This window comes from Triticum aestivum, chromosome 6D, assembly GCF_018294505.1.
Source record: "Triticum aestivum cultivar Chinese Spring chromosome 6D, IWGSC CS RefSeq v2.1, whole genome shotgun sequence".
Lineage (NCBI taxonomy): Eukaryota > Viridiplantae > Streptophyta > Magnoliopsida > Poales > Poaceae > Triticum > Triticum aestivum.
The window spans coordinates 473,570,571-473,583,085 of NC_057811.1; the positions used below are offsets into that span (position 1 = coordinate 473,570,571).

At 47.3% G+C, this 12,515-nt stretch overlaps 2 protein-coding genes across 4 annotated transcripts; one reads left to right on the forward strand and one right to left on the reverse strand.

Annotated features, from left to right (window-relative positions):
* Positions 1-5,496: 5,496 nt before the first annotated feature.
* Positions 5,497-7,106, forward strand: LOC123146041 (glucan endo-1,3-beta-glucosidase 8-like). The gene has a single exon (XM_044565610.1). It carries the CDS (start codon positions 5,586-5,588, stop codon positions 7,041-7,043), a length of 1,458 nt encoding a protein of 485 aa, XP_044421545.1. The 5' UTR covers positions 5,497-5,585; the 3' UTR covers positions 7,044-7,106.
* A 1,192-nt stretch (positions 7,107-8,298) lies between these two features.
* LOC123146042 (F-box/LRR-repeat protein 25) lies at positions 8,299-11,517 on the reverse strand. Of its 3 annotated transcripts, none has more exons than XM_044565614.1 (5): positions 11,231-11,517; positions 10,279-11,123; positions 9,670-9,723; positions 9,379-9,580; positions 8,299-8,771 (listed from the first exon to the last, which is right to left on the reverse strand). In XM_044565614.1, exons 2-4 carry the CDS (start codon positions 11,104-11,106, stop codon positions 9,401-9,403), a joined length of 1,062 nt encoding a protein of 353 aa, XP_044421549.1. In that variant the 5' UTR covers positions 11,107-11,123; positions 11,231-11,517; the 3' UTR covers positions 8,299-8,771; positions 9,379-9,400. The 3 variants fall into 3 exon arrangements, with proteins under 3 accessions (XP_044421549.1, XP_044421548.1, XP_044421547.1); XM_044565613.1 differs by having other exon boundaries at positions 9,670-9,840; positions 10,279-11,134; positions 11,231-11,511; XM_044565612.1 differs by having other exon boundaries at positions 9,670-9,840; positions 11,231-11,510.
* Between the last annotated feature and the right edge of the window lie 998 nt (positions 11,518-12,515).

A 12,515-nucleotide genomic window follows, 5' to 3' on the forward strand; every position in this document is an offset into this window, starting at 1 on the left:
CAAATAGGATTAACTGTGCTTCGCCCCATCCCATTAGAATGTCTTAGTCTACTTCCATACTGATGGTCCCACTCCACAAAATAAGCAGACCGAACCGAGAACATACCTTTTTCGTATAACTCCAAGCAATGAAATCTGGCATATCATGTTGTGAGATTGGAATTGAGAGAATCCGTTGAACATCAATGGGCCACATTGTTTTTGTAATCAGATCTTCGTCCCAAGAATTTGAAACAGGATCAATCAAATTACCCACCTTAGTTAACAGTTGTCCCCCCTTAGGTGTCACAACTTTTCTAGTATCACAATTTGGGATCCAGGCATCTTCCCAAATATTTATGTTGTGTCCATTCCCCACACGCCAAATATAGCCACGTTTCAGAGAATTTATGCCAGCCATAATACTTTGCCAGGTAAAAGAAGAGCCTTTCTTTTGCTTAGAATTTAACAGATCGCCATCAGGATAGTATTTAGCCCTTAGAATTGTAGCACACAAAGAATCAGGATTATCCAGAAGGCGCTATGCCTGTTTGGCGAGCAGTGCCAGATTGAAATAGTGAATATCACGAAATCCCATCCCTCCTTGGTTTTTAGGTACGCACATTTTCCACTAGGCCATCCAGTGCATCCTCCTCTGGTTCTCCTCGTCTCCCCATCAGAAATGTGCTATCGCGTCAATGATTCCTTTATAAATTTTTTTAGGAATTTTAAAGACCGACATTGCATAGGTGGGTATGGCTTGGATCACAGCCTTGAGCGGGATCTCCTTTCCCCCGGCAGACAATAATTTTTCCTTCCAGCCACTAATTTTCTTGACAATCCGTTCAATCAGAAATTGGAAACAGTCTGTTTTATCTACACCCACATTTGCTGGCAAGCCCAAATATTTATCACTGAGGGCCTCTGTCATTATATTCAGCGTTGTACACAATTGTTCCCTAATCTCCACCTTCGTGTTTGAGCTAAAGAAAATGCTGGATTTTTCAATGCTTACCAATTGTCCCGATGCCTGACATTATAAATCTAACACTGTTTTCAGAGCTTCCGCATTTTGTTGGTTGGCTTTCATGAGAATCAAAGAATCATCCGCAAAGAGAAGGTTTGTGATGGGCGGGGCATCTCTACAAACTTTTACTCCTGAAATATTTCCAATTTCCTCCGCCCGTGTAAGTAGAGCATTCAATCCCTCTGTGCACAACAAGAAAAGGTATGGTGACAATGGGTCACCCTGCCTCAAACCCTTTGTAGGCTTAAAACTCTCACTATCCTCCGCATTAATCCTTACTCTGTATTCGACAGTTGAGACGCATTGCATAATTAATTTCACCCAATCTTGACGGAAGCCCAGTCTCAGCATAATCTCCTTCGAAAAAGGCCACTCAACTCTGTCATAAGCTTTGTGCATATCAAGTTTAATAGCACACAAGCCCTCTCTACCTTCTCTTTTATTCTTGATTGTGTGAAAACACTCATAAGCTACCAATATATTATCCGTTATCAATCTGCCAGGCACAAAAGCACTCTGAGTCGGGCTTATAATATCTGGCAGGAGAACCTTCAAACGAAGGGCCACCATCTTTGCAATTATTTTATTTACCATATTGCATAAGCTGATCGGCCTAAATTGGGTTACTTTTTCCGATGTGTTAACCTTTGGGATCATCACAATCGCCGTATCGTTCCAACCAGCTGGTATAGTACACGTATTGATGGCTTGTAGGACCTCCTCAACTAGATCGTCCCCTAACATAGGCCAAAATCTTTTATAGAAGATAGCATGGAATCCATCTGGCCCTAGAGCTTTTAAGTCCCCAATCTCGAACAGCGCCTTGCGAACATCTTCAGCAGTATAAGGGGCAAGAAGAGCATTGTTCATTTCAGTCATCACTCTCCTACGAACTAGGGACAAAACCTCTTGATTCGGATGCTGGACTTCCGACGTGAAGAGTTTTGAAAAATAATCAGTAATGTGATTCTTCAGCTCCTTACCTTCTCTCCAAATCCCAGAATCATCTAAAAGTTTCTTTATATTATTTCTCTTTTTCCTGGTTGTGGCTGCGTTGTGGAAGAAGGATGTATTACGGTCCCCGTGCATCAACCAGTTTGCGCGACCTCTTTGTAGCCAGAAAATTTCCTCTTGGTCCAATAGGTTCTCAATTACCACAATAATCTCCTTCTGTCGGCACCGTGATTCTGTGTTCAAGGGACCACGCCTCAGTCTCTCTAACTCTTTTTTAATTTATTAATTCTCCGCTTCGGGCCCTTGAGAGTTACACGATCCCAAGTGTGCAAATCGGCATGCACGGCTCTCGTTCGATCAGCCAGTGAAGGGCCAATACCTGCTAACTTTGCTCTTTCCCAAGAAGCCTTAAAAATTTCAGTAACAGTCTCTTCCTTTAACCATCTAGCTTCAAATTGCTTCACGCGCCCCTCTGGTTGTCTGAAAATATTGTCATCCAAATAATCTATGTCCAAGACCAGCGGCCGATGATCAGAATGGACATGTTCTTCATTAATCACCGCTGCACGAGGAAATTTATGTGCCCATCCCACATTACAAACTGCCCGATCGAGACGCTCTCGAATTTCACCTCTACTCCAAGTAAAAGGGTCGCCCCTGTAACCTAAGTCTTCCAGCCCACAGTCCATAAGGCATTCACGAAAATCCCTCATCATTCCATTTGGTCTTGCATTACCGCCCTCTTTTTCCGAGGGATATAAAATTTCATTAAAATCCCCCAAAACCACCCAAGGGTGGTCGCCCTTACTATGTAAATTACGAATATCATCCCAAGATAGATGACGTTCGTTCCAGTTCGGATGACCATAAAAGCCTGTGAACCGCCACTGTACAACATCCTCATACATAAACAGAACATCAATAAAATAAGACGATACATAGTTCAACTCGATTTTATTCGACTTATGATAAAACATAACAAGGCCACCGGCCCGACCATCACTTTCCACTACAAACATAGAATCAAAACCTAGGACACGACGAAGCTCGTCGGCTTTACACTTATTCAAATGAGATTCAGAAAGGAAAATTAACTCTGCCCTTGTACGCTCCTGTAGTTCCAGAAGCTCACGAACTGACGTGTTGGAGAGCATACCACGGCAGTTCCATCCTAGCATTTTCATTTGGCCCGGCGGTCCTCCTCCTCGGAGGCCACCGATGTGCCATTCTCATCTTTCTCTTCGCCCACCGACTCCACACCTTGTGAAGTATATTCTTCCTCCTTCTCGTCTATCTCCTTTGCTACGTGCGTAACACCCCCCCTCCTTGTCCTGGACTACCTCAACTCTACCAGTACACACCCATTTGGATGAGGCGGTTACATCGCCATATAACATGTGCTCATAGTTGTCCATCTCTTTCTCAAAAGAGAACTCTAAGTCACTACCCGTCGGTTGGACCCCAAAAGAATGTCCCCTTTTTTCCCTAAAACTTTCTTGCGAGCATCCTCAGCTCTGTTTGCTCCCCCTTTCTTTTTTTTCTCTCTTTTTTGAGCTTCCCTTCGTATGGTTTTTTCCTGCACTGAACTTAAAACATACGACATTATTTTCTGGGTCGCCACCTGCCGTACCCATTCTTGCAGCAACATCGTTTGTTAATGCCTCCAGCACACCCGGCTGGAAAAGAAATCCATCAGCATCAGCCCCATGAGTTGGGACTAGACTGGGCATTCCCAGCGCCTGAGAGGACTTGGGCGTCAGACCCCCCAGGAGAGACTGGTCCAGACCAGTAGTGTGGCGCACTTGACCCTCCTGGTCGTGCGATCCTCCATGTTGCAGGTCCACCAGAGGCACTTTGCCCCGCCCATCTCGCTCGCCAGAACCAGCCGGCGCGCCTGCCTGGTCCTCCCGGCCAAGTGATGCGCCAGCCGGAGCAGGCGCCATGAACCCCCGATCCCGGCCCTCCTGACCGAGTGTCAACTTGACAGATGAGGTGGCCCCTTTGTTCGAGACCGTGAGTCCTCTCACGACAGTGGCCACCTTGACGACGTCCATGGGCTTGGCGGTGTTGTTGACGGTGCCTGAAGAAGAATTCTTGCCGTCGCGTGGGTAGTTCCCGAAGAGGAGACCCCTCTTACTAGCGCCTTGGCTCTTCCAGTAGGGTTCTACACAAAGGTTTCTAGGATAACAAACAACCCTCTTATCATGAGGGATTTTACAAAACCTCTCAGAAGTGTGGCCAACAATGCCACAACACTCGCAGTACAGGGGAAGCTTTTCATACTTTACATCATACTTAAAAACCTTAGAACTACCTAGAGGTGTAAACTCTACAGAACTCTTTAGAGGTTCATGCAGTAATATCTTGACATGCACCCGCAGGTATTTTTCAACAATTACATGGTTTTGGTGAGAAAGCTCCAACACCTCTCCTAGTTGATCCTCGAGAGACCACCCTATGCTCTCAGTCTTAAGCTCGAATGGAAGATCGCGTACCTGGACCCATATGGCCATGACACCAAGGTCGACCTCTGCCGGATCCCCCTTGCCGTCGAACTCGGCGAAGATGAGACCGTCACGCTTGAAATGCCAAGGTTGCGACTTTAGCACAAAGCGACGGTCACTGTCAGCGGCGAGATTGAGGATAAACCTCCCGTCCGCGCTGTCCACCTCTTGGATGGACTCTTATTCATTATGTGATGGCAGATGGCCCTTAAACTGCAATACTGTCCATATCACAAAATTGCTAAGGTTCTTTCACAAGATTGATATGGTATGGTTTTATGCTCACCTAGAAAACGAATGACTACCCCTGGAAACGAAAAATTGATAATCATCATTAGATCCCATGGTTTCTCTTTGCCCTGGGCTCATCTTCAATCAAGCCCTAGGAAGAAACGAAAAGTATTATTTTCTTCCAAAAAAAGGTATTATTTTGCATACATCATATATGAAGAGTGGCCTAACTACTCATTTTTTTTCTTCTAATTTTTTACCTCCTGACAATGTGTAGGTGGTAAAGGAGATATTGATCAATATACCTGCACCAGTTTGGATTAATCGACTCGTAAAATGTTTGAAGTTGCAAAGCGAATAAATAAGTTACTCCCTCCTTTCCGGTTTATAGGGCTCAATTCAAAAATCTCACCAACCAAGATAGATGGTGAGTGGTTAAATACTTTTTGTAATTTGCAAAAGTACGCAATTAATGCTCTTGTTTTCCTCAAAAAATTATGTTTACCAATGTATTAATTGCAATGCATGCATGTATAAAGTACATGCATTGGTCAATTTTTTCTTAATACTTGCATTCAATTATTTAATGCACCTTAGAATCTGAACTTGTGATGGGGAACAACCAAATTGAGCCTTATAAAATGGAAAAACTAAAATTTTGAGATAAGCCCTATAAACCGGAAAGGGGGGAGTACTGCGCATGCATGTGCACGTGTGCACGGAGAAATGGGTGAAACTCCAACCGCTTTCCCCGCCATTTTCCTCTCCTCTCCTTTGCTTTCCACAGCCCCGCGAGGAGGAGGGACACCAACCACGAGCTAGCACCACCAGATCCCAACGTACCAAAACGAACTACGATCACGCCGGAGCAAGGAATTGATCACCCCGGCATGGCTCCGCTCCTGCGGCTGCTGGCCGGCGTGGCCGCGCTGCTACTCGCCGCAGGCGTGTCCCCGGCGTCGGCCTCGAGCTCCGCCGTGGACCTCGGCGTGAACTGGGGATCGCAGTGCACGCACCAGCTGGACCCCTCCGAGGTGGTGAGGATGCTCAAGGCCAACGGGATCATGAAGGTGAAGCTGTTCGACGCGGACCCCTGGCCCGTCGGCGCGCTGCTCGACTCCGGCATCGAGGTCATGCTCGGCATCCCCAACGACATGCTGGAGGCGATGACCAGCTACGGCAACGCCGAGGACTGGGTGGCGGAGAACGCCACCAGCTACGGGGACAGGCTCAAGCTCCGCTACGTGGCCGTGGGGAACGAGCCCTTCCTCAAGAGCTACAACGGCAGCTTCATGGAGACCACCGTGCCGGCGCTCAAGAACATCCAGAAGGCGCTGGACGAGGCCGGGATCGGCGACACGGTCAAGGCCACCGTCCCGCTCAACGCCGACGTCTACGTCGGCGACAAGCCGTCCGAGGGCAAGTTCCGGCCCGACATCGACGGCGTCATGACCGACATGGTCAAGTTCATGCACGACCACGGCGCGCCCTTCGTCGTCAACATCTACCCCTTCCTCAGCCTCTACCAGAGCGACAACTTCCCCTTCGAGTTCGCCTTCTTCGACGGCGGCCGCAGCATCCAGGACAACGGCGGCGTCAGCTACTCCAACGTGTTCGACGCCAACTACGACACCCTCGTCAGCGCGCTCAAGAAGGCCGGCGTGCCCGGCCTCAAGGTCATCATCGGCGAGGTCGGCTGGCCCACCGACGGCAACAAGAACGCCAACCCCAAGCTCGCGCGCCGCTTCTACGACGGCCTCCTCAAGAAGCTGGCCAAGAACGAGGGCACCCACCTCCGGCAGGGCAAGATGGACGTCTACCTCTTCGGCCTCTTCGACGAGGACATGAAGAGCATCGCGCCGGGCAACTTCGAGCGCCACTGGGGCATCCTCACCTACGACGGCAAGCCCAAGTTCGCCATGGACCTGTCGGGAAAGGGCAACGACAAGCAGCTCACGGCCGTGTCCGGCGTGGAGTACCTGCCCAAGCAGTGGTGCGTGTTCGACGACGAGGCCGCCAAGGAGGAGGGCAAGGACAAGCTGCCGGGGAACATCCAGTACGCGTGCGCCAGCGGCGACTGCACGGCGCTGGGGTACGGCTGCTCCTGCAACGGCCTCGACGAGAAGAGCAACATCTCCTACGCCTTCAACATGTACTTCCAGATGCAGGACCAGGACGTGCGCGCCTGCGACTTCGACGGCCTCGCCACCATCTCTGACAAGAACGCCTCCACCAAGGAATGCCTCTTCCCCGTCCAGATCATCAGCGCCGCCACCGTCCCGGCACGCCGATGGCCCGCATCGTCGCTGCTGCTGGCCATGTTGGTCGCGCATGCTCTCGTGTCATGACGACGGGTTTTATCATGTAGACATCAGGGGAGGAAATCGGATGATTCATTTGTTCGGCAGGCACGTCACGTCTAGCACCCATGCGTCGAAAATCTTGAAATAAATCGAGAAAAATACAAGCACCGATGCCCGGAAAATCATGAACTAAATCGAGGAAAATGCTTGCTCTGAACTGGAGGGTGCAATGCATAAATTGTGTAAACAATCCAAATATGAAAAGCTCGAGTAAATTTTGTAGCTTGCAGCCCCAAAGAAGATGGCCAGCCTGAAGACAGTGAACGAAGACATCACCATTCCCACCCGTGCTTCAAGATATGGTGAAGTTCACCCACCTGCATGCAGTCGCGATCAAAATTGCATCAGAAACTGGTAACTTTACCATGTTAGAAGAAGAATTTAAGAATGTAAGGCAGGAACATCTGTCCGCAAACAGAATAGCCATCGTTTGAGATCTAGATATGGTGCAAGAACTTTTGTTAGAGAACATTACAAGTACCATATGTGACGCATATCTTTTTGAGTAAAAGCTGTTCTGATTTATTAGTTTTGACAAATGTGTGATTCATAACGAAGCAACAGTGATACAGGTGCTGGAATCACTAAAAGGCGGACAATCATGCAAAAACATCAGTCATAGTGAGTAAAAATACAGTATGATCATGAACTACTAATGAATTGATAGCTCCATATGACTGAATAGCAATCATATGATGTGTTGCTGAGTAGGCATAAACAACCTATCTATAGTATAAGGATGCTCTACACCAGTCTAACCACTACTACATAGTCTCACAGTCCATGTATTCAGTGTGATACATTTTTTTTTTTGAGCTTCAGTGTAATACCTTGGACTAATGAACTGCTAGCTCTTGGCACTTAATTACAGTCTAGTGACGAAGCCGTGTGCAGCAAAAGAAAGGGAAAACATCCATCCAGTGGATCGAATTTCGTGATCAGCATAGCATGCACTCTGGATCACCATACTGTGTGTGATTGGCTAGCAGGATCGCTTGCGAAACAAAGAGATTCACACGAAGAAGTATTTGTCCCCAATTCTGGTAACCGGAGACATACAACATATCCACGAATTCGCTCGTAATTCTGGTAACCAGAGACCTATACTTGATTCCACCAAGTATTTACATCCACGCAGCCTGAATTATATTTCTTTTCACAAAAAATCTAGCAACCACTCGGAAAAAAAAAATCCAGCAGAACAGAAAGTGCAAATCTCATCAGCAGCAGCAGCGCGACAAAAAGAAACATCTTTCATCCTTTGGTTCAAGCAACTTCCACAAGGGTGTATCTCTGTGCTTTTGGGGGAGAGACATAAGAAGATATGCAAAGGGTGTGGTTTTAGTTAGTATACACACGCATCTGGAAACCGATCCTAGCCACAAGGCGGAATTTAGTTCTGGAATCAACCTAGCGCGATCCTGGAACAACCAACACTAGACAGGGTCCCTGAAACATCATCTTGGCAGCTCAGGCTTGCCGCCGAGTTGAGGAAATGAGCATAAAGCGCGCGAGGAGGACCACGGTGACAGACACTATAACAACATGCTCCGACTGCATCCAAGCAAGACATACATACAACTGTTTACATATAAGGTCATATATGTGAACAGGACACGGGGAGGCGCATCCTGGGGTGGTATGGTAGACAAAAACGCAGCAACTTCCTTCCTGGTGCGATCCAGGGACACAGAGCCAGCTCAAAATGGAAGCCTGAATAGAAAACAGAGGAAACAATGAGAACATCAGAGTCCAGGTTGGAAGAAGCAGTAGACAGATGCAGGGAAAACTTTATGAGAGATTATTCACTGATTGGATGGTCACTGGACCAGCAAGCCACTTGATCTAGTCATGGGAATGTTGGAAGGATAGTTTGCTATTAACATTAAACTCAACACAAGGTTTAACTTTGTTGATTCATAGCGTAGCGGATCAATTGACCATTTACTCGATCTACAGGCAACAAAATAGCAACTCGCTAAAACTGCCCCAAACCAATCCTATTACGAAGACGAAATGGATAGACACTTGCAAAGTCTTCCTGCCTTCGGTGCTGCCTGCCTTTAGTTCGCATCTGCTAGTTTGACCAATCAAACATTTGATCCTTACTTCATACTTTCTATTATTATGACATTGTGGTGCCAGTGCCACGGATTGAAATGCATGCTATTATGGTGGGTGTAGAAATGGTGCAACAAAAACTAGTACGGAATGCTGCTTCAAACTAGGTCGGTCGGAACTATACATATCCGAGCACACTATGTACATACATATGCCGACTATCAAAGACATAATCATGAAGACTGGTTTGGTTACTTACAGTCGAACAGCAGAAGAAAGTTCTATTGGATGTCAATTTGCTCGGAAGGCACTCCATGGGCACAGAGGATCTTTAGGATACGGTCAACTATAACATCTTCCTTTGTTGAGCTGCGTATGATTTTGACTACCTTGAGATGCTTCGATAGTGGTGATTGTTCCTTTGGGTCATAGATTCCATATGTTTCCATCACATGCCATTTCTGTAGCAAACAGAAATATTTTCCTGAAGTCAGCAGGAGGTACATGGCAACTTCAAAGAAAAAACCTATCAAACTTTGAGAATATATACCTCGTGAGTTTGAAAATCAAGCAGAAGTGTCAGCGTCTCTAGAATTGGTGAGTGCTGTAGGAAGTAAACCAATCCAGTGAAATAATCAGCCACACACCATTTGTTCAGCAACAAGCATTTGAGCTTGCTAAACATGGGGCACCATTTCAAATCCATTCTGAAAATAGATAACTGGACAGAATGAAGGGGGTTAAAAACAAAACAAGTACACGATGCTTTTTGAGATACAGAAGTACATGCTTTGGAAACTTTCTGGTGGTTCTTATTTTTCATAGAAATTAAGTTAATTAAGTGTTACCAGATAATGAGATCTATATCCGAAGTTGTACTTTGCCACTTTCTGGTCTACTCAGAAATATTACTCACAAATTAATCTCAATCCTACATACGATAACAGTATACATATGACTAAAGTATCAAGTAGAGGTATGCATATTGCAGACGAGTACATAGAAACATCAAGATTCAAACATGTGAAACGGTGAAAACAACCATGCACATAATGAGCTTGTGCAATATGCTTGTACTGACAGATATCTGGATACAAACATAAACGAGAGCTAGCAGATGACAAACAGCAATTAGGAATTAGCAAAAACGGGAGCATACCTCATCATCAGTTGTTAACTCCAAATTTGTAGCAGCAGACAAGCCTTCCAAAACCACAGGAAATCTTGCCTGCCTATCACACCCTTCACATGGTACATCAAAACAGTAATGATACTGCTGATCAAAGGATTCAACAGATGCTGTTAGCAGCGATGGCATGCTATCAAGCAATGGAGTCAGACCCTGGGATGGAGCTAGTTTCAAGCTGATGAGATTTGGGGCAGAAATACGACGGCGGATTTTATCGTCAAAACACCCCCCTTTGATGGTAAGATGTCGCACTGACTGACACAAGATGCTCGCAAGGATGTTACAGCCTTTCATCTCCAACACATCTAGCACCCGACAGCCCGTGAAATTCACAGAGCCTTTGAACTGCATGAAACAAAGCTCTACCCTCTTCAGGTGCGACGAGACCAGAACCAGGTTGGTCGTCAACGAACCAGCGACAACCCGCAGCGCCCGAACGTCATGCGAGAAAGCGTACCGGAGCCACGGCTTGATGCGTGTGAACGCCTCCTCGCAGTGAAAAGTGTCGTAATCGGAACAGATGTCACATACGTTCAGAGGTGTCGGGTGGCGGCGGCGCAGCAGCTCGTCGACGAACTTGCTCCTGGGCCCGCCGTCGCCCCGCGTGTCGTCCTCGAGGCGCAGGGCGGGCACGGACCTCCAGAGCGAGCGCCAGCGCCGGGCGAGCACGCTCGTCCGCACGGAGTCGCGCGAGGGCAGGAACGACATCAGGTACGCCAGCAGGTCGTCCGGGAGGTCCCCGATGCGGTGCTCGCCGACGGCCGCCGTGCTTCCCACCTCGCTCAGCCTCCTGGACATTTCGTCGAACAGGTTGCCTGCACCCAAGCTGCAGAGTTCAGCTGACGTCAAGAGAAGGGAGCGGGTGCAGACGGCACACCGGAGAAGATGCGCTGCAGGAATATCTATCACCGGATGGGCTCACCTCGCGCCGCCGAAGAAGCCCTGCGTGACGGAGTCAACTAGGCGAGGGAGGGAGAGCGGAAGTGGGAGCGCGATTTCGGGGGATTCTTGGGGTAGGGGGAGTTGGGGGGCGGCGCGCGGCGCGCGGCGAGTTCCGGAGGGGACTTGGGGGCGATCCGCGGCGAGCTCCGGTGTCACGGCGGTGAGGCAGCCCGGCCGGCCCGACGGTGAGGCCAGCTCGTTGGGCAGAGGGATTCGGCGCTGCAGGCGCACAAATGTTTTTTTAGGACTCACACGCGCAAATGCTAAAGGGTCTGGCTTATTTTCTTTTCTTTTTTTTTGTTGGTTTTTATCATTTATGTTATTGGTTGTGTCTCACTACTGAGTTTTGCCACTAAGAATTTCAACTGCTCAAGCATGCTCAAAAATGCCACTGGACATCATTACTGTGAGCTCAAATCTCGTTTGCCATGTTATAATGACCAAAATACCTACAGACCATGCCAGCTCTCCTTCTATCTCACTACAACAAAGTGTGAGTCCCACTTGATCCCAACATCGTTCTTATTTTTCTCTAAAATTATTCGCTTGCTTACTCTTGACAAGTGGGGTCCACACTTATCATTGTGAGATACAGAGAACTGACATTTGGGTACAGGGGTATTTTCGCCATATAACATGGTCAACGAGTTTGACCTGACAACGATGGTGTCCAATGGCATTTTTGAGCAAACACCTAATGGAACGATGCATTTTTAAGATATCTAATTGCATTTTTGAGCAACCATCTCACGAAACGATGGCATTTTTTAGCAGTTGTAACATCTAGTGGCAAAACTGAGTAGTGGGACATAACTAATGGCATAAATGATAAAAACCCTTTTTTAGAAGATCATGTGGCTCCAAGAGCACACCTGCCTACCGGCATCAAGTAAAAGAGAAAACTTAGCTAAACTATCAGCTCATAGTTTCTACGTTTTGCCTTGCAAATAAGCTGGCACTTTTTAAAATTATTCTTTGTGAGGAGGAGGAGGAGGAGTTCCCAAAACATTGGCTTCTATATCTTTGATGACCGAATTGTTGTCTCGGAAAATAAGAATATGTGTCGCCGGAACATCAGTTGCTAAAGGATGAGCTTCTCTGTATGCCAGAGCATCAAGAACAGCCACATCGGTGACACCATTAAGAGTAATAGATGAGATCCCATGTATGTGTTGTTTTGATCCCGACACACAGTAGCAACAGCTCCTTGTCCGTCCTGAATATTTGACTACACCATCTGCGTTAATCTTTAGGGAGCCGAACAG